At 39.6% G+C, this 21,590-nt stretch overlaps 2 protein-coding genes across 3 annotated transcripts in view; one reads left to right on the top strand and one right to left on the bottom strand.

The window, feature by feature from the left end:
- Positions 1-1,462, top strand: part of mtrex.S (Mtr4 exosome RNA helicase S homeolog) — an 83,489-nt gene extending 82,027 nt beyond the window's left edge. Inside the window, exons 26-27 of the mRNA XM_018244486.2 lie at positions 274-378; positions 1,184-1,462. Coding sequence (XP_018099975.1) covers positions 274-378; positions 1,184-1,236 — 158 coding nt within the window. The 3' untranslated portion in view covers positions 1,237-1,462. The remainder of the gene's footprint in view (positions 1-273; positions 379-1,183) is intronic.
- The window catches only part of MGC80748 (protein), a 59,520-nt gene continuing 39,255 nt past the window's right edge, over positions 1,326-21,590 (bottom strand). The window contains exons 4-6 of one of the 2 annotated variants that reach the window (XM_018237003.2): positions 8,202-8,259; positions 3,342-3,518; positions 1,326-1,922 (exon numbers count right to left, since the gene is read on the bottom strand). In XM_018237003.2, the coding sequence (XP_018092492.1) occupies positions 1,797-1,922; positions 3,342-3,518; positions 8,202-8,259 (361 nt within the window). In that variant the 3' untranslated portion in view covers positions 1,326-1,796. 2 annotated transcript variants of the gene reach the window in all.

Below are 21,590 nucleotides of genomic sequence, written 5' to 3'. Positions count from 1 at the left end.
GCGGTGGGCGCAGCCCAGGGTGCCCAGGAAATTTTGTTGTATGGGGCCCTGCGATTTCTGATGGCGGCCCTGATGGTGGTAGATACACAAAGAGCTTTTGATGAGCTGATCGTTGGACCAAGTATATTATATGCTCTTATCTCCTTTACGCTCTTCAGAAGGCACTATCTGTGGCACTGCAGTGGTATTGCAAATGTTTTGGTGCAGATCCTGAAGGCACTATTTGCTGTGGCCTTTATTCAGTGGCCTCACCATGTTTTCTGCTTGTTGCAGGTAGTATAATCCGCTGCATGAGACGACTTGAGGAATTGCTTAGGCAAATGTGTCAAGCAGCAAAAGCCATTGGGAACACAGAGCTAGAGAACAAATTTGCAGAAGGTAAGTTCCTAAAAATCATTTCTCATTACAGGTCCCATCAGCACCTGAAATATTCACTGATGAGCGTAATGTTCCCTCTCATTTCTTCTGGGCTATGTGCACATAAGTTCTTTTGTATGCATTTTTTTTAAAAACTGCGCTCAGGTGAAAATAATTGCAGAATTTTGTATTTTCACACAAAATTCTTTGTTGCCACCACAATTTGTTGTGTGCACTGGCCTCAAAATGTGTGTGTACAGCTTATAGGAAACATTGAGCACAGTTAACCTACAACTTTCAGTAGACGCTTGTAAAAGGATTATACGTGTTCTTTACCTGTCGTATAGCAATCCACTCAAATTGAGGATAGTGTTTAATTAAACTAAATTCAAACACTAAAATTCAATTGACTTTAAGGGCAGAGACACGCGCTCAGATTCAGAGAGATTAGTCGCCCAGCGCCAAATCTCCTTTGCTTCCCAAAGCTCCCCAAACTGCCTCCCGTCGGCGATTTACATTCTAGCTGGCGGGAGGAAGTTCAGGGAGATTAGTCGTCCTGAAAGAGGCGATTTATCGCTGGGCGACTAAAGCTCACCGAATCTTTGCATCTGCCCTTACCCTAAAGCTCTGGACAACCGACAGGACATTTTTTTTGTTCACAGTTCATGTACTTTTTTTTTTTTTTTTTTATTGTAAAATCTGATTATGCAAATTAAAGTTTGGTTTGACATTTCTGGTTTTGGTGCATCACTCCTTCAAACTGTAAGGTTAAATTTAAGTGAAACCTGCAGCTATCTTAACATCTACCCCACTTATATTTCCACAGGAATTACGAAAATAAAAAGGGATATTGTTTTTGCTGCAAGTCTCTATCTATAGACAAGAAGCCGGTGAATATGCTCCATTTACCTGCCAGCCCCTGTTACTGTTATGTTCCCCCCCGGTCCCAAAAAAAGAGAGGCCGGATCTTTGCTATAAACCATTTTTATTGTTTTGGTGGTATAAATTTGGCTCACAAGCAACCTTTGAGCAAAGCAATATTATACAAGTGTTTTTGTACATAAAATGCGTTAACACTATTTTAATAAAAAATTTACAGTTTGAATACCACATTTCACGTTTTTTGTGTATAGTTGATAAATGCATAAAGAAACTTTTATTTTAAAGCTATAACATATACATAGGGTGTTCTTTAGCATCCAACAATTATAGCAGCAGTCCAATAACCTTTTGGGACCCAGAGAGTTTATCATCATTGATATTGGATCACTCTGCTACCCAAAGGGTTAATATATTTCAGCATGGAGGGCAGGTGCTGGCCGTTCCAAGGCTTTTTTTTTTTTAAAGAGAGTCTTCACTCTTCTAAATACATTTCTCTAAAAGCAGGATAATTTTTTTGCATTAAGTGGCAAGGTGGTGGGAGGAAGTCCCTCCCGCGTTCAGGGCTGATGAGTTCCATAGTGGTTTCCATTTGTTGGTGTCTCATGTAAAGTCGTGTGGGAATCTTCTTCCTTTTGGTTCAAACTGCCCTTCTTCTCTTTAAAAAAGTCTGAGACATACACCACCTGCAGGTCAGAAACCAAATAGAAGGGTGTCAGTGTAAAGAACGGGTTAAAGGGCCTTTCAAGATGCTTTTTGGGTAAAACTCTCAGCACTACTTGAAAGAGTTTCACAGCATTTCCACCACCAACCAATTTGTTTTCAATATCTAAAGGTCTCCATACACAGGCAGATTTAAACTGCCGATTTGGTTCCTTTAGACTAATTCGGCAGCTTATCTGCCCGTTTGTGGGGGCTTCAGACAGGTCCCCCTGATCTATATCATGCCAAAAATCAGCCTGATCTTGACTGGGCAGGTTTGATTTCTCCTGCAATCTAGGACCACATCGGTGGTCCTTCGACCCAGGGGCGCCCATTCTCTTTGTTGTAATGTGATCGTTTGGCCTTAGGACACCATATCGCCCTGTTATTGGTGGGCATGTCGGGGAAAGATCCGCACACTTGGCAAACGAGCGGATCTTATTGTGTATGGCCCCCTTAAAGGACCGACTCGTTGCCCTATCTCCATAACTGTAATCTGCAAGTGCTAAACCACTAAGCATTCCATGAAGCTGGCAAAATTAGGCTATAAAAGCAGCAAAAGGACCTTTATACCTAAAAAGGCAATCATTATTACACGGCTTAATAATTTTAGTGCCTGTGGAAATGAATATGAAGTAACAGACCTGCTTTAAGGTGTAGCTTAGCCTCTCCATAAGATCAGGGCAAGTTAATAAACGAGGCCACAGTCTGGTTACCCTTTCCTTTCTCCCACTTTGTGGTGTCCCAGTTTTAGAAAAATATAAGGTAGTAGATTTTGGGATAACTCCACCATCTATAATTTCTAATTTCTCTTAACTATCTAAAGGATCTGAGCATTTTGGACACACAATTTATCATAATCATTGTTCACATATTTTTTAAAAATCCCTTTGAGTTTATTAATTACACTCCGGATACTTATAAAGTAAATTATTTATTGCACTTAATTAATTGATTTAACTGAACTTGTGATTTTAGTCATTGTACACTTATTAATTGAACGTGCTCTAATTTGCACTGTATATATAATTGATGTTTTTTTAATTAAATTAAATGCACTGCACTTTGGATTGACCCTCTAACCTAACATGTGAGAATCATTGATTTAAAAATCTTTAATATATAGAGAAGTTTTTATCATTTCTCATCCACTGAGTGGGGACTAATTATTTTCTACAGTGCTCAATGCTGTCTGATATGAGTTACAAGCGGGGTACTTTTCTCTTAAAAATACTTTTTTGCTTAGTAATATTGCTGCATATGACTGGGCAATATTATTAAGCACTGACCATATCCCCAGTCTAACCACTAGGTGCCAATTGTCACAACAGAATAACCAGGATCACTTTGGCAGAATAAAAGTCTATGCTGGGCTGTAAAACCAACTGTTTAGTTACACTTACAATAAGTACAGCTACGACTGCACCCTGGATGAGACCAGTCAGAACATCACTCCAGTGGTGCTTGTAGTCAGAAACTCTGGAAAGTCCAACATAGACAGACACTGCGATCAGAGCAAACTGAATCGTAGGACGAAGTAATCTGGCCCAGTCAGCTCTCATTCTCGACTGGAGATAGAGCTGCAGAGAAGAAACAACGTTGATGCAACACTGGCACAACAGGTGGCATGAATAGTAAACATTACCGTATCTAAACCAAAATTGTCTTTGTAAATAAGTTGTATTATATTCTATATACAGTATTACTTAGAGCCATGGCACATACTGTATATAATGCGTGTGCAGTGAATCAGCAGAAAAGAAGATGAGGAGCTACTGGGGCATCTTTGGAGACACAGATCTTTACTGCTAAAGGGCTGTAGTTGTCTTGGGCTGGTACAGAAGCACAAAATATAATGTACAACATTTCTAGCTACTTCTGTAGTTAAGCTTTAGTTCTCCTTTAAATTGTCAGTGCGAATTAATCGATCGTCCAGCTTAAATAAACTTTCCCTTTCATGGTGAGAGGGCAGAAACAGATCATTTCAGTTCCCAGAGTAACGTTACTATAAGCAGATCCAGATCTGAGCAAGTACTCCTGTAACTAGATAATAATCCATTATTCAGACTTGCCTCGATGATCTAACACAGAGTGGGACATTGTTACGTTCACAAACCATTAAGCATCTGATAAACGGTTTAAGTGATGACCTTCCTCTCGTTTTGCCTTTGCACACGTCCCGCCCCATTGCCTGCAAGCCGACCTGACCCATGAATTGGCTTTTACTGTAAGCGCATTCTCTAATACAGCCTGAAGAATGTACTCAGAGCCCTTCCAATAATCTATTTGGCTCACTAGCAGATTCCTGTTTATTTTTATCTTTTTATGAAGTTGATTTAATATTCTCCACATCTGAATTCAATTAATGGGGACCTGATATAAAAATATAACAGCAGTGTTCAAGCACTTACTTTTTCTTATAAACCATTGCACCTTTACTGTGACCTGAATCCTTAAGGCATACTGTCATCGGAAAACTTGTTTTTTTCAAAACACAGCTAATACTGCTACTCCAGAATTCTGCACTAAAATCCAATTCTCAAAAGAGCTTTTTTTATATTCAATTTTGAAATCTGACATGGGGCTAGCAATATTGTCAGTTTCCCAGCTGCTCCCAGTCATGTGACTTGTGCCTGCCTTTAGGATGGAATTACATTCGGACAGGCTGTTGTTTCTCCTACTTAATGTAACTGAATCAGTCTCAGTGGGACTTGGCTTTTACTATTGAGTGTTGTTCTTATATCTACCAGGGAGCTGTTATCTGCCCATTGTTAGGCTGCTGAGGGGGGTGATATCACTCCAACTTGCAGTACAGCAGTAAAAAGTGATGGAAGTTTATCAGAGCACAAGTCACATGACTGGGGGCAGTTGGGAAACTGACAATATGTCTAGCCCCATGTCAGATTTCAAAATTAAATATAAAAAAATCTCTTTGCTCTTTTGGAAATAGATTTCAGTGCAGAATTCTGCTGGAGCAGCACTATTAACTGATTCATTCCTGTGAAAAAACCTCACCAAAACAAAGAAATTTGAGACTTGTTCCCATCAGTTAAAAGTGTCAATTTTGGAAGCCTTCATTTTTTTAGATGTATAGACCCAAAATGATTGCTTATCCTGAAATAAAAATTCCTTGGCTGAGGGCTGCATTAAAGATGTCGGTCAGTCAGAAGCCAATGGCTCGACAAGGAACACTAACATCATCTGAGGGGTCAGATCTGATAAGACGTTCTTTCTATGTATAGGGACCTTGACATTTTGGGAATATATTTGTTTTATTCCTGCCCCAAAGGATATGGTCAGTAGTAACAATGAACCAGATACTAGTGCTGGAGAAACACCTTGTCTGTTTTAGGGAGTATGACATATTAAAGGGGGTCGTTCACATTTAAGAGAACTTTTAGTATGTTCTAGAATGGATAATTGTAAGCAACTTTTCAATTCTCCTTCATTTCTACTTTATCATTGTTTTTGAATTATTTGCCGCCTTCTAAAACTTTTCAGCTCCTCTCCTATTCATATTAGGACCCTAGCAACCAAATTGCTGAAACTGCAAACTTGAGAGCCGCTGAATAAACGGCCAAATAACTCAAAAACCACAAATAAGGAAAAAACGACTGCAAATTGTCTTAGAATATCTCTCAGTACATCATACTTAAAGTTAATTTAAAGGTGACCAATCCCTTTACTAAGCAATAACTCAGCAGTAAAATGCTTAAAGTTAATTGTTCTACTATGCTTCCAGATATATGATCAGAGGTGGAAATGTTTCGTAAAAGTATGGCAACGCCAAATCATTAACTTGTACTTTTTTTTTTTTTTTATTTACAGAACCAGGGGATTGTTCACCTTTATATTAACTTAGTTAGTTGTATAAAGTGATATTCTGAGACAATTTGCAATTGTTTTTCATTTTTTTATTATTTGTGGTTTTTGAGTTATTTAGCTTTTTACTCGGCAGCTCTCCAGTTTGCAATTTGAGCCATCTGGTTGCTAGGGTCTAAATTACTCCAGCAACCATGCACTGATTGGAATTAAAAACTGGAATATGAATAGGAGAGGGACTAAATAGAAAGAGGAGTAATAAAAAGTAACAATACATTTGTAGCCTTACAGAGCATTTGTTTTTTTTAGATGGGGTCAGTGACCCCCATTTGAAAGCTGGAAAGAGCCAGAAGAAGAAAGCAGATCGTTCAGAAACTATAGAAGATAAATAATGAAGACCAACTGAAAAGTTGCTTAGAATTGGCCATTCTCGAACATACTAAAAGCTAAATGAAAGGTGAACCTCCCCTTTAAGCAGAGAAGGACATAGCTAGGCTCTGGTCTCCTGGCATCAGTTCAACCCCCAACCCATTATAGATAACGGACACTGCCTGTGCTCTTTACATGCTCATATCTAGTGCTGAGCAATACACCAAACTATGTCCATTGGTCTCTTCACACAGACATCATGGGGAAGCACAATGAGAAGCTCTGCACTTAGGACTATTGCCAAAAAGTGTTGCATTGATGGATTCCTGTTGATGTTAGTGGGAAGAGAACTGCAGTGTAGCAAACCTTAAAATGCCCCGTGTGTTGTTATAACAAAATAAAATGCTAAACATTAACCGTGCAATTTAAGGTGACCATACACGTAGAGATCCGCTCGTTTGGCGATGTCGCCAAACGAGCGGATCTCTCCCCGATATGCCCACAGAGGTGGCAATATCGGGCTGATCCTAATGATGGGTAACAGGCGGTCGGATGGCGGGACCGCATCAACGAACAGATGCGGCCGCGATCCGACGGGATTTTTAGTCCTCTCTGATCGACATCTGGCTGACTTTTGGCCAGATATCAATCGGGGAAGCCCGTCGGAGGGCCCCATACACGGGCCAATAAGCTGCTGACTCGGTCTGTCGGCAGCTTTTATCGCCCGTGTATGGCCACCTATACAGTTGTGTTCAGAATAATAGCAGTCCGACATCAGCAACCTGATCAATCAGTGTTTTTGGTAGAGCTTTATATTTCTACATGGCAAATAATTTACTATAGAAAACCAATAGACCCAACAGTCATGACATGCTGCTGATTCTGTGTCATGGAATCATTCATTGTTCCAAATAATAGCAGGGTGGAGTTCAAATAGTGAGCTCGTTCATTCTGTGAAAAACATGATTTAAGGAAGGAAGGAGCAAATATTGTGCATGCTGTAAAATGGGCCGTTCCAGAAAAAGTTGTTTAGAGAGGAGAAAATATAAAGAAATGCAGAAAATTAAAGGCTGCTCAGCTAAAATAATCTCAAATGCTGATGTGCTGAAGAGCTTACAATTTTCCAAAGAACACATTGACTTGCCTAAAGAGAAAGTGTGCAACATTTTATAGATTGATGAAAGCAACATTGTTCTTTTGGGTCTAGGGGCCGCAGACAGTTTGTCAGACGACCCCCACATACTGAATTCAAGTCACATTACAGAGTGAAGCCAGTGGCACAAGCAACATGATATGAGGAGGTTTCTCATACTATGGGTTTGGGCCTATTTATCACATACCAGGGATCATTGGATCCGTTTCAATACATCAAAATACTTGAAGAGGTCATGTTGCCTTATGCCGAAGAGGAAATGCCCTTGAAATGGGAGTTTCAACAAGACATGACCCCAAACACACCAGTAAATGAGCAACATCTTGGTTCCAGACCAACAAGATTGACGTTATGGAGTGACCAGCCCAATCCCTGGACCTTAATCCAGTAGAAAACTTTTGGGGTGACATCAAAAATGTTGTTTCTGAGGCAAAACAAGAAATGCAGAAGAATTGTGGAATGTAACAGGTGCCAGAAGTTGGTGGACTCGATACAAGACAGATGTGCAGCAGTTCTCACAAACACTGATTATACAACTAAATATTAGTTCAGTCATTCAAAGGAAAGAAAAATCTTGAAACATGTTTCAGTTTATACAGTGAATGTTTGAGTTTGTAAAGAATAATGGAAGAATGCAGACACTATTTTTTTGGAATAGCCTAATATTCCCTTTTCTTCAATTCAATTCAAAATATTCAAGGAATAACACAAATTTGATAAATGCTTCTTCATGTTTTGATTTGGAATAGAATGTGCAGTGTTCCCAGTGCATTTGTGTGTATGGAAATAAAAGCTTTTATAGGGATTTTGAGCTTTATTCATATTTTAAACACTCTGCTATTGTTCTGAACACAACTGTAAATAAACATTGGTGAATAGCCGGCAATTACAAAGCAAGATCAGTATGTGATATACTTACAGCGAGGAACACCATGCAGTACATGGAGAAGGACGAGTGGCCAGAGTAGAAGGACAATCTAGGATGAAAGAGAAAAAGGACGATTAACTCTATACAGTTTGCTGAGAGGGGAGTTATTGTTTCAGCGACATTCCTGTAATTAGTCAAGGAAATCCCAGTGTAACTTGCTGAGGCCCTGTAGGCTGGTGTTCTGCACCACTTTCATGTATGTGACGTTGTTTGCCATTATTACTCATTTCTTTACTTGTGTGTCTGTGAATGGTACTGGACATTACAGAGCATTATGGAAACAAACACTCATATCCTGTGCTGTGACTGTAGTCTGCTATCAAAGTGCTTAGGGCCAAGTATTCTCGACACTGTTCTTTTACAATCTTTTGGGTGTGCAAACCAGCTAGAAAATTGCCAGCACAGGAATCCAGGGGATCTTTGCAGTTATTTCAACATTTAAATAATGTCGTCATTTTTTTTGAGCTGTCAGGTACCCTAAAAAGAAGTGTGCAGGTCAGAAAAAACTCACCCCGACCCTTACCTGCAAAACCTTAATCCACATCTGACAATAAAAACCTGCAAAATGTTGTCATTGTAGGACACTCGCCTAACCCAGACCAGTGTCTTCTCTCTCTCTCTATAGTCGACTTCTGAGGGCTCCTCTGGTTGCAAAACAGAGAATCTTTGGGAGCAGAGGAGGATCCGAGTGTACTTGCCCAGTCTGACCCGCACCCAACCTGCAATGGTTAGCAAATATAAACCCAAACCCGCCCAACCAGCAGCCAACCCAAGAGTCACCACAGGTTTCGGGTCAACGTGCGCATCACTAGTAGCTGGGCAGGGGGCTTCCTTAAAGGAGATGGAAAGTCGTCTTGCACTTGGGGTGCCAAATATTAGGCACCCCCAAGTGATCATATTTACTTACCTAAAACCCTGGGCTGGTTTTAGGTAAGTAAATACGATCACTGTGAAAGTGCAAGAAGACTTTCCTTCTCCCTTTAAAGGAACAGTAACATCAAAAAATTTGTGTTTTAAAGTAATAAAAATAGAATGCATTGTTGCCCTGCACTAGTAACACTGGTGTGTTTGCTTGTGAAACTCTACTATTGTTTATATAAATAAGCTGCTGTGTAGCAACGGGGGCAGCCATTCAAAGGAGAAAAGGCTCAGGTTACACAGCAAATCGCAGATAATCTCTGTAGAACATAATGGTTTTATCTGTTATCCACTATTTAACCTGTGCCATATAGACTTTTTCAATTTCCGCCATTGCTACACAGCAGCTTATTTATATGAACTATAGTAGTGTTTCTGAAGCAAATACACCAGTTTTAAAAGTGCAGGGTAACAGTACATTATATTTTCATTACTTTAAAACACTTTCATTTTTGGTGTTACAGTTCTTTTAATATTTGAGCACACATCAGACCATCTTAAGCTGTACCTTGTGTGAAATGCCAGCACTGCTATTAATAGAATATTTCATTAAATGTACAGAAAAATACAATTAGCATTAGATTTTATGGTCTTACTGGGGTTGCCTGAACAATGTTAGGGTGACAGCAGTTTGATATATGTTCTTAAAGGAAAACTATACCCCCAAAATAAACACTTAAGCAACAGATAGTTTATATCCAATTAAATGGCATATTAAAGAATCTTATCAAACTGGAATATATATTTAAGTAAATCTTGCCCTTTTACATCTCTTGCCTTGAACCACCATTAAGCGATGGTCTGTGTGCTGCCTCAGAGATCAGCTGACCAGAAATACTACAACTCTAACTGTAACAGGAAGAAGTGTGGAAGCAAAAGGCAGAACTCTGTTAATTGGCTCATGTGACCTTACATGTATGGTTTGTTTGTGTCCATAGTGAATCATACGATTCCAGGGGGCGGCCTTTATTTTTTAAAATGGCAATTTTCTATTTATGATTACCCAATGGCACATTATAAAAAAGTATATTATTATGAAAATGTTTTATTTACATGAAGCAGGGTTTTACATATGAGCTGTTTTATGCAATATCTTTTTATAGAGACTTACACTGTTTGGGGGGTATAGTTTTCCTTTAATGTTTTCAGTGCCTACAGACATGACCATGAATATCCGCAGCACCAAATACAATGTGACAAAAATGCCTCTGGTTCCTAATTCAATTTCATTTAATACTATTTTCACAAAATCCACCCTAATAAGAAGCATTAGATTGCCTTAAATCATGATTTCTATTTTTTGGTCAATGCAGACCAAGATTTACTCTGAGAAGGACTAGACTGCATTAAAGCATGGATGTCCATTGTGCAGAACTGCCCCACCCCTTGTGTGCAATGTGAAGTATTGTGACAATAGTCCATGTTGTATCTGAAGCACCAGAAGCAAAGCCAAAGCACAATGCTCCCATTCTAAGCTATTGGCATCATCACATGAAGCCCGACTGCTGATCCTTTGCGCTGTGCTTGGGTTATTATGTTAAGTTTGGCTTTAGCCTTAACAAAGGCTGCAATCTGTTCCAGTGTGCGCTCACATAAAGGCTCTCACCCTCTCAACCTGTGACCTTTGGGCAGGATTTATTTCTGTTTGTTGCTTGGTTAGTCTTCCTGTATTTGTTCTGCTCCATTAAAAAACCTACTTTAGGGTCGGAACAATTTTCTCTTCTTTCATAAAGAAAAAAAAGATCAACCTGGCCAAAGAAAAAAATGGGGCCAGTTCTCTTCTCCTTAGGACAAAGTTTATTTTGGAAATATTCATATGCACTCACATGAGTGTAAGAGATAAAACAGAGGTTATTTCAATTTAGTCTGATGAACTGTGATTTGTTTGAAATGTATGCTTGGTTCATAGAATATGGGGGGGGGGGGTCATGCTCATATGAGCTCCCAGAAGCTTCATGGACACCTAGAGCTTTATTTTGTAACATCTTGCAGTGCCTTTAATTTGACATAAAAGTTGTGACACAAGCTGAATACCTGTAGGACACCATATGCTGCATTACAATGTGACACTTAACTCTTGGCTTGATAAGGGGGTAAAGTCTGCACAAATAAATGATTCCCTCGGCCAAATAATAACACAAATGATGTGTACTCCCCATAAAGGCCACTGCATTTATACTTGCTGTTTAGGAGCCGCAGTGCCGTACAATATAGAAGACTACAATATAGGAGACTACACACAGAGAAGACAAGTCACATAATAAATATACACAAATTACACAAAAGATATATAAGAACACAGAACTTAAATGCTATGTGGTAAGATACACAGTTGGAAGGCAGTTCCTGTCCCATAGAGCTTACAATCTAAGTGGTTGGGTGGGTGGCTAACACACAGACACAATTTGGAGGGGGAAAGTGCACAATTGTCCAATAGGGGCCAGGACTAGACTAATGTTCTAGACATGCAAAAGGTAGACGCTCAGGGGTGGAATTTCAGAGGAAAGGAACAGCAAGAAAGAAAGGTTTAAGACAAGAGGTGGCAGTGGCTGGTGTGAGAAGAAGGAGACATAAACCTAGTACCTACATTTTAACATTACTACTTGACTGCTAACTGAAAATCATGATTACGTTGAACTTAAACTGAAGTTTTCCCCATTAAACACAGTTAAATCCAAATCCTTGTCACTAAACCTTGCAGAACAGTAACAAGGTCAATAACAATCAACCTACAGTTCTGTTTATGTTGTTACAGCCATTGCTTAGTATATACAGCCCCCAGTTTGGCACAGAAGCGCTCAGCAGCCACATTCAGGAGGTTTCTCATTGACTTGTCTGTCTATGTATGGGACAAACCAAAGGCCTGCCCAACTAATATCTACCCAATTATCAGCCAGAAGGAGCCAAGTGATCACAACAGTACGATTCTTTGCAGTCACTGCTGCTTTAAAGACAAATGCATTACAGCTGCACAACAGAGGGAGAAACTGCAATATGCTCCATCAAGCGAAGTAACGTGGATGAGTCAAAAGGGAAACAGAATTAAATTTATTCCAGACATGGTCATTTATCACTTTTACAGCTTTGCCAGTCTCTGCTCTGAATTCCCAAACATTGCATTAACCCATGGCCTCTCTGGCAGCAACAAGCAGAAACCGACCCTGGAGAACAACCTTATAACCAAAGTAGGGCAGGAGCAAGAGAAACCGCCATTCATCTGTCATGAAACAGAAACAATCTGTCTACAAATGAATCGCCGGCTCAGGAAAGTTACGCACACAGACACCAAGCAAATTCCTTCAGTGGGATTAATCAACTTGTGAAATGTGGAACTTTTGTTTCTGTAGCAAAATGGATTTTTATGGCAGGATACTACTAATATAGGTCTCAAAATATCCTTCAGACTATTTGACAGACTTTCTCTCCATGGCTCTGCCAAGTAGAACTTTCCTTATGTGAGCAGCACCACTCGCACGTGGGAAAGTGAATACTTGGAACAGGCCAGAGGGCCAACGCCACCAGCAGTTATAAATAGTGAGCTGGAAACACTGCAAGTCCTTACTGGAAATCCAGGCACTGTAGCAGGTGGATTTCAGGAACGCCAAAGATTAATTCACCAAGCTCGAGTGAAGGATAAAAAAACTTTGAATTTCGAAGGGTTTTTTTTTGGGGCTACTTCGACCATCGAATGGGCTACTTCGACCTTCGACTTCCAATCGAAGGATTCAAACTAAAAATCGTTCGACTATTCGATAGTCGAAGTACAGTCTGTCTTTAAGAAAAAAATTCGACCCCCTAGTTCGCCATCTAAAACATACCGAACTCAATGTTAGCCTATAGGGACCTCCTTCGAAGGATTTAATCGTTCGATCGAACTATTTGCGCTAAAATCCTTCGACTTCGATATTCGAAGTCGAAGGATTTTAATTCACAGTCGAATATCGAGGGTTCATTAACCCTCGATATTTGACCCATGATGAATTTGCCCCTAAGTATGTGAACAATTCTATAGCATATAAACACACACATACACAGGGCCGCCATTAGATATCACAGGCCTGCGTACAACAAAATTTTCTGGGCCCCGCCCACTCCAAATCCCACATACCCCACAGTAAAAAGGCCACACAGACATCAGTGTTAAAAACTGTAAACCCCACACACAAGTTATAAAAAGCCATTAAAAAAAAAAACATTGGTGACAGGGCACCCCTATCAGTTAAAAAAAAACGAAAACACCATACCTCCCAACATTTTGGAAGTAAAAAGAGGGACAAAAATGTTTTTTTTCCGCACGTAGCGCAGCAATTTTTTGACCACACCCTTTCTGTGGCCACACCCCCTAATTACCATGTTCGTTTTACAAAATTTGGCAGGTTATGAAAGTTTGAAAATATTTCTCCTTATCTAAACTGTGTTTTTGTGTCTCAAAATTATTACAAAGTATTTTATTTGCACCTGTTAGCTGTTCTGGGCTCTCTGCTAAAAGCCAATTAAGTGAGAAACTTTGTATCTTTTTCTGGCTGTTCAGTGCAGAGAAAAGAGGGACTTTCCAGTACAAATGAGGGACTGCGGGTTGAGCTGTCAAAAGAGGGACTGTCCCTCCGAAAAAGGGACAGTTGGGAGGTATGAAACACATGGCCCCCAATTACATGTTAAAAAGAAACATTGGGGCCCAAGAAAATACTTTTGGTGGCAGGGGTCTATAGAGTATTAAAATAATACATTGGTGGCCAGGGGTTTAATACAATTTAAAAAAACACACACACACATTAGTGTTCAGTTTAACTGAACTTGTGGCTTTGGGTCTTCAGCTTTGGCTCCTTTTTCGGCTTTGGGACTTCTACTAATCAGAATTTTGCTTTCATAGTTTTACTGCAGTTGCCTGAATACAATTTCTGACTGGTTGCTCTATGTTACTACTAGTCCTGAGTAAAATGAAATCAGAAAAGTAAACTATTGGGTTAGTATAGATAGACTTTCTGCACCTGCTAGTGTAATTACATTAACGTGTGTGAATACAGTCCGGCGGCACGGAGTTAGATCAATTAACACATATGTTGCTCTGCAGTGGAACATGTAAAACCCACTTTTTTGGAGATGGACAAATTAATAAAAGGAGGGCCACGAAGTGCTGGTGGAATTTTTATTTTATCTGTAATGCTTTTACATAAGGTTTAGCGAATTTCACCTTGACAGTCTGCTACTGACCTTGTGTTACACAAAATGCCATGTTACGGGTAAACACAAGCTGGTAACCATCATTAACTTGTTCCGGGACAGCAGCTGTACATACAAATTCTTTATAAATTCCCATCAGCAGGAAAGGCCTGAGTACAAGCCATGCCGCCAAGCATTCCAGGCACCTGCCTCTGTTTCCAGGGTAATAACTGTCCTCTTGCCCCTTCCTGAGCTCAACTGAACTGGAAAATGTTCATTGTGGATGTTTTAAGGAGGAGGGGAAATAATTCAAATTGATTTTGTTTTCAACACTTGAAACTCTTCATCCTCCTCTTTGTGAAATGGTGCAGTGGCACATGGGGTTGGGGAAATTCCCAGCAAATTAAGACAATGTTGCTTTGACACCATGGGGTATATTTATCAAAAAGTGAAGTTACAGATCACCATAGTCCTCTAAAGTGAAATACTCTCCATTCATTTCTATGGGATTTTGAAAGGTGCATTTATCAATGGATGAACTCTCACTTTCACCCAATGAAAAATACTCTTTTAAAGGAGAACTAAACCAACTTGCTTATAAAAACCCCTACCTCCTACCCTCCATAGTTCCCCTTCCCTGCTACCCCCCCCCCCGCAGACATATTAACATCAGTAAATGCCCCTAAGCCTGTAGTCAGCGCAGCAGAGCTCACGGGCGCCATCTGCCAGCGCTTCGGTAAACTTCGGGTCTTCTTACGGCACTTATTTTCGTCACTTTCGCAGCATGCGCAGTTATCACGAAGCGGAAGGCTGCTCCAACTGCACATGCGCCAATACAGCACTTACTTAACAAAGATTACTGAACTGCTAAAGATGGCCCCCCCGTGAGCTCCACTGCGATGACTCTGCAAAGAGTGGTAATTACAGGCTTTGGGGCATTTACTGATGTTAACACCTCTGCAGGGGGGGAGCAGGGAGGGGGGACTATGGAGGGTAAGGGGGTAGGAGTTTTTATTAGCAATGGGGTTTAGTTCTCCTTTAAAAATAACAGAAATTAAGAGAGTGCAGGTGAATTTCACTCTGTGGCGATTTCTCTAACTTCACTTTTTGATAGATATACCCCCATGTATTTAGGTTGGGGAGAGTAGCAGCCCCAAGCCAGCACAGACTGCTGAATTTCGGGGATCTGTCTATGGCATGCCTCCCAAAATTTTGGAAATCAAAAGAAGGACAAAAAAGTTGCCGTGCAATGCGATTAATTTTTTTGACCACACCCATTTTGTGGCCACACACCCTACTTACCATGTTCATTTTACAAAATTTCGCAGGTTATTAAAGTTTGAACATATTTCTGCTTTGGTTTTTTTCCAGTTATTACAGTTTTGCTAATGAAGGTGAATTGCCCTTTAAGCTGTGAGTCTAACTTCTCCCAAGAGACCCGTTATCTTATATTGTTACAAATATACTTTTGTAACAATTTTGAGATAAGCAAATAAGTAATCTTACCTGCAGCTGTGGCTGTTCTGGGCTCTCTGCCAAAAGGCAATTAAGTTAGAAACTTTGTTTCTTTTTCTGCCTGTTCAGTGCAGAGAAAAACATGACTTTCCAGTACAAACGAGGGACTGCGGGTTGAGCTGTCAAAAGGGGGACAGTCCCTCTAAAACCGGGAGAGTTGGGAGGTTGGCTTTGGTAAAACTACACGGAGAAATGTTTGGTGCCACATTTTATACGGTGCTTGTCAAGGCATGCAGCAGTCGTCACGCTCGCTTCATGAGATTGCAAAGTGCTAACACACCTATAGATTGTCATTATGAAGCCTGTCGTGGGCTTGTGCAGATTACAGAGCCCCTGGGGGGTTCTGATGACATCACCCGGCTGAGCCCTTGGAGAGACACAGCTTCAGATGCCCCCCAATATCAATATATTCTCTTGTGTGGGACCGTGGTCCTGTACTTCATTGTTACTAAGATATAATCATCATTTATTTATATAGCGCCAACAAGATACGCAGTGCTTAATAATGTTAATAATTGTAACTTGCCTTATCTCTGTGGCTAAAGGATATTATTTCTGGTTTCTCAACCAGGACACACATATACATAAACACAGAAATATGATGTTCTGGGAAAATAGACCTGCCACTTGTGAACCCATACAAATACAATGTGCTTCCCTCAGAAGCCTTTCCAAGTCCCTTTTCTAAAGGCTGACTCGGCTATTTGTACAAAGAACAGAAGTGCTGTCGGCGTGTCTGTATTTGCTCTGCTGCTGCTGCTAAAGATGTGGAAGACAATTTTGTGCTGATTCACACCAAAAAGGGAATATCTCTAATAACCAACAGCTGAAAAATGGCTAAATAAAGAGAGGGAGGGCGTGAAAGTGAAACCAGATGGGGAATCAACCAAAACGTTTATATTTTATTTAGGTGGGGCAACTAAGTCAGTGGGTTATACCAAGGAGCACCTCACAAACTTCTGTCTCATCCCAGCAGTGTCTTCAGTGTCCTGGAAACTGGACTTACATCCTCCTAAATGTCTCAGAAGACACAGAGCACGATCAATTAACCTCTATTTATAAAGCAACTAAGATATAATTAATCCTTATTGGAGGCAAAAAAAAATCATATGGGGTTTAAATAGTAACACAAAAAAAATGAAAGTGCTTTAAAGTAATTAAAATATAACAAAGGTGCCATTCAATGCAAAGGTTACATAGCAGATAGCAGATGCATTCTGCAGAATAACATTGTATTATACTGTATTACAGAGCTTGTCTGATATCTGCTTAGTAACCTGTGCCTTTTCTCCTTTTTCAGTCTAAATGACTGCCCCATGACTACACAGCAGCCTAATATATACACTATAGTAGTCTTTCTAAAGCAAACTTTAACCAATGCAGAGCAACAGTACATTATATTTTAACTACTTTAAAATGCTTTTATTTTTTTGTTACCGTTCCTTTAATGTTTTAAACTATTCTGTAGTAGACTTAAAGGAGAATTAAAAATGAATGTGGCTAAAAATGCCATATTCTATATATGGAACTTGTTGCACCAGCCTAAAGTTTCAGCTTGTCAATAGCAGCAATGATCCAGGACTTCAAACTTGTCACAGGGGGTCACCATCTTGGAAAGTGTCTGTGACACTCACATGCTCAGTGGGCTCTGAGCAGCTGTTGAGAAGCTGAACTTAGGGGTTGTAGCAAATTGTTAAAAAGATTGACATGTAATAAAGCTGATGCTACAGGGCTGATTATTGAATTCTGATGCTAATTGCACGGGTTTCTGTGCTGCCATGTAGTAATTATCTGTATTAATTACTAATCAGCCTTATATGGTGACATTTCTATTCTATGTGTACTGTATATTGTGAGTGGGTCCCTAAGCTCAGTTAGTGACAGCAGCACAGAGCATGTGCAGTGAATCAGCAGAAAAGAAGATGGGGAGCTACTGGGGCACCTTTGGAGACTGTGGTTGCCTTGGGCTGGTACAGAAGCACAAAACATAATGTACAACATTTCTAGGAAACCTTGAGCATTCTGGATAACAGGTCCTGTACCTGTACTATTAAAGCTTGTATAAAGTATTACATGGTTTTAAGAAAAAGGTAATTAAGTGTCAATATTATCACTTTAATCTGTATAAAATTAAGGTTTATTTTGTTTTGTAAATGCCTGGCGTGGAGTAACCGCACAGGGAGGGGGTCCTTAGGTAACAATAACATTTAGATAAGCAGTTAATTATGGAAGCGCCTAACACTGGGCTGTTACTATTCCAAGCAGCAGAGGGGAACACAAGGATTTCCTCTGATTAGGCATCCTCCCTTCCTTATACTGTGGCCGAGTTCAGACTAGTGCCTCCAGTCTTCCAGAAAATGCTAATGTATATGAACGCACGTCCTTCATTCCAGTACTTGGAGCAGATGTCATTCTGCCAGAACCCCAACAGCTGATGGTTAGTTTTAAAGTCAGGAGGTTGCAATAAAAAAACATTTTGGCTGCAATATTTTACAAATAGGAGGGGAAAAAAAGAGGGTAGCCAAAAGCCACTGTTGAAATGTCTGTGTCAATAGGTAGCACATGTTCATCTGTAGAATGTACATTGTTTGGGGGTTATAGTTTTTCCTAGAGGATTCCTCCACGTCTCTGCACCACTGGCAAATTAACTCCCATTGTGTTTTAAACATTCATTTGAGCACAGGGTCCTGGTTAAAGGAGACAATATAAAGCTGCATCCTCCACTGCACTCGTCTGTTATAGACTTCTTGGAGGGTATTTAATAAAGCAGTTGCTGTTTTACACAACCCATCAACACAGTCACCAACAGAAAACAGCTGCTTGTCAAGTGGTTTGTTTCAGGAAAGCAGGACCTGCGAGGCGCCATAAACCAAATTTCTCCATCTAAAAATAGAGGAAGTCCTCATGGAGCCGCAAAGATTGAAAACATACATAAATGTGCCACTGAGCACCCCATAAATGTTCCACTGGAGCCTGCAAGGGTCAGATTTGACACTTTTAATGCCAGCTGCACTTTCATATCCCACTGTGAATCTCATACATAAAATGTGCAACCTGTGTTTTGGGAAAGGGTTTGTACACACAGAAATATATACACTTACACATACTTGTGTATATATATATATATATATATATATATATATATATATATATATATATATACACACACACACATACATACATACATACATACAAAGAAGATCAGCACTCTCAGGGCTTAAAAATATGAAAAAGGTTTTATTGAAAATAACACAGCATAGGAGCATCATTCGCTGGATATATATATATATATTATATATATTTCCTTTGAGAAAGGTCCCAAGAGGGACCGAAACGTTGGAGCACTGTGATGTGTGAAATTAAATAATAAAAAGACACTTGTTTTACAAAGGGAAGTGCTGGCCCAGGAATGCTTTATTCCAGATTTTGATTATATGATTGAGAATTGGCCGTGCACCCCTGAGATTGCTTGATTGGAGTGCGGATACTGAAGATATATAACTATATATATATATATATATATATATATATATATATATATATATATATATATATATATATATATTATTTTTTTTGTTTAAATCTAGCCTGGATGAAACTTGACTATGAACACTATGAGTGGCTGCTAAATGTGCCTGGCTTTGGAAAGAGCCTGCTAAATGACATGCCGATTAAATTACATTTAATAATAGTAACAGGCGCACAGCTCTGATGGACTTCAAAGAGCAGGAGCCACAGCCTCTACATTTTCCAAAGAAGAATATGAAGATGTGTGTATACAGCTGACAAGGGCACTGGTTCAATGTTGTGTGTGTAAAATTAACCCAGGGAAAAAAAAAAGTGTTAGGCACACACTCGGTTCCATACACTCTGCTATTAGTTCCTTCTGCAGTTTTCTTTCCTAGTAAAATGTAATTTAAAGGAACCGTGACATCTAAAAATGAAAGTATTTTAGAGAAATGGCAGTTTAATATAGTGTTGCACTGCACTGGTACAACTGGTGTGTTTGCTTCAGAAACACTAGTATAGTTTATATAAACAAGCTGCTGTGTAGCCATGGGGGCAGCCATTCAAGCACAGGATACACAGTAGATAACAGATAAGTACTACTGTAGTTTATATAAACAAGCTGCTGTGTAGCCATGGGGGCAGCCATTCAAGCACAGGATACACAGTAGATAACAGATAAGTACTACTATAGTTTATATAAACAAGCTGCTGCGTAGACATGGGGGCAGCCATTCAAGCACAGGATACACAGTAGATAATAGATAAGTACTACTGTAGTTTATATAAACTAGCTGTTGTGTAGACATGGGGGCAGCCATTCAAGCACAGGATACACAGTAGATAACAGATTAGTTCTGTATACTACAGACCTTCTGTTTTATCTGATGTGTATCTCAAGTCTTTTATCCTTTTTCAGCTTTGAACACACTTCAATTTATTGGATTCCAGATAAGGAATCTTTCTGTAATTTGGATCATCATACCTTAAATCATCTAGAAAATCATGTAAACCTTAAATACACCAAATAAGCTGATTTTGCTTTCAATAAGGATTAATTATATCTCAGTTTGGATCAAGTACAATCTACTGTTTCATTATTACAGAGAGGAGGGAAAACAATTTGAATTATTTGGATACATTGGAGTCTTTGGGAGATGACCTTCAAAGCTTTCTGGATAACAGATTTCCTGATAATGGATGCAATACCTGTACTGTGTCATTTCCCAGTTGCCAGTAGCTGTTTATTAGCCCTCTATACACTCAAAAGGAATACATTGGGGTTTATGTAATAAAGGGCACTAAATTTGCCCAGGAGCAGTAACCCATAGAAACCAATCAGCAGTTAGGATTTACTGGTCACCTGTTTAAAAGCAAACATCTTATTGGTTGCTATGGGTTACTGCTCCTGGGCAAACTTAGTGCCATTTATTACATATGGGGGAAAGAGTTGTGTTGACAAGCAGCAAGCAAGTTATTAGAGATTAGAACAGGGGTTTCCCCTAACGCTATGTTGAAGCAAAGCAACAATTTATGCTCAAGCGCTTGGTGTATACTTTAGATTGTTATTTTAACGTTAAATGAGAAGTGACTGGTTTAAAAGATGGTTGGGGTCATTATCCTTCTTTTATTTCCCAGATGTGACTCTGGGCAACATACTGTAACAGGATATTCACTCCAGCATTGTATATCCTTTAACTGTAACATTGCAGCTCTAGTGTTCTACATATGAATTCCCCAATACAAACATAAAATCCTCATAAACTTGCAATGGCCTTTCTGTGCTGTACAGAGCTGCAGAATATGTTGAAGTTTTATAAATGCTTGTTATTAATAATAATAATAATAATAATAATAATTGCAGTGGCAAACATCTCATTGATATACAGTAAGACATGTTTGATTCCACCAGCTTACTGTGTGTTTCATGGGGTCAGTGCTTAGCAGTGTGTAACTACCATACAGCAGACCCCATCGTCGTGGGGGGCCTGGGCTACAAGTGGGTCCAGACTGCAGGGTCTGTATGTGGCCTGCTTTCTGACAGAATTTCAGTTGCCTAAATGTTTGATTAAAGCCTTTCTATGGTAATCATTTTGAATAACATGCACTCTGCGTTGCTGAGCTTGTATTCTCCATGTTTGTGTGGGGTTTCCTATAGGTGCTCCAGTTTCCTCCCACACTTCAAAAATCTCCTTATAAAATTGCCCATAGGGTGTGTGAATGTGATATGAACCTTAAACTGTAAGCTCCACTGGGGCAGAGACTGAAGTGAATGATATA

This window comes from Xenopus laevis, chromosome 1S (assembly GCF_017654675.1).
Source record: "Xenopus laevis strain J_2021 chromosome 1S, Xenopus_laevis_v10.1, whole genome shotgun sequence".
Classification (NCBI taxonomy): domain Eukaryota; kingdom Metazoa; phylum Chordata; class Amphibia; order Anura; family Pipidae; genus Xenopus; species Xenopus laevis.
The sequence above is the reverse complement of the archived record's forward strand: the minus strand, read 5'-3'. Positions and strand labels throughout refer to the sequence as shown.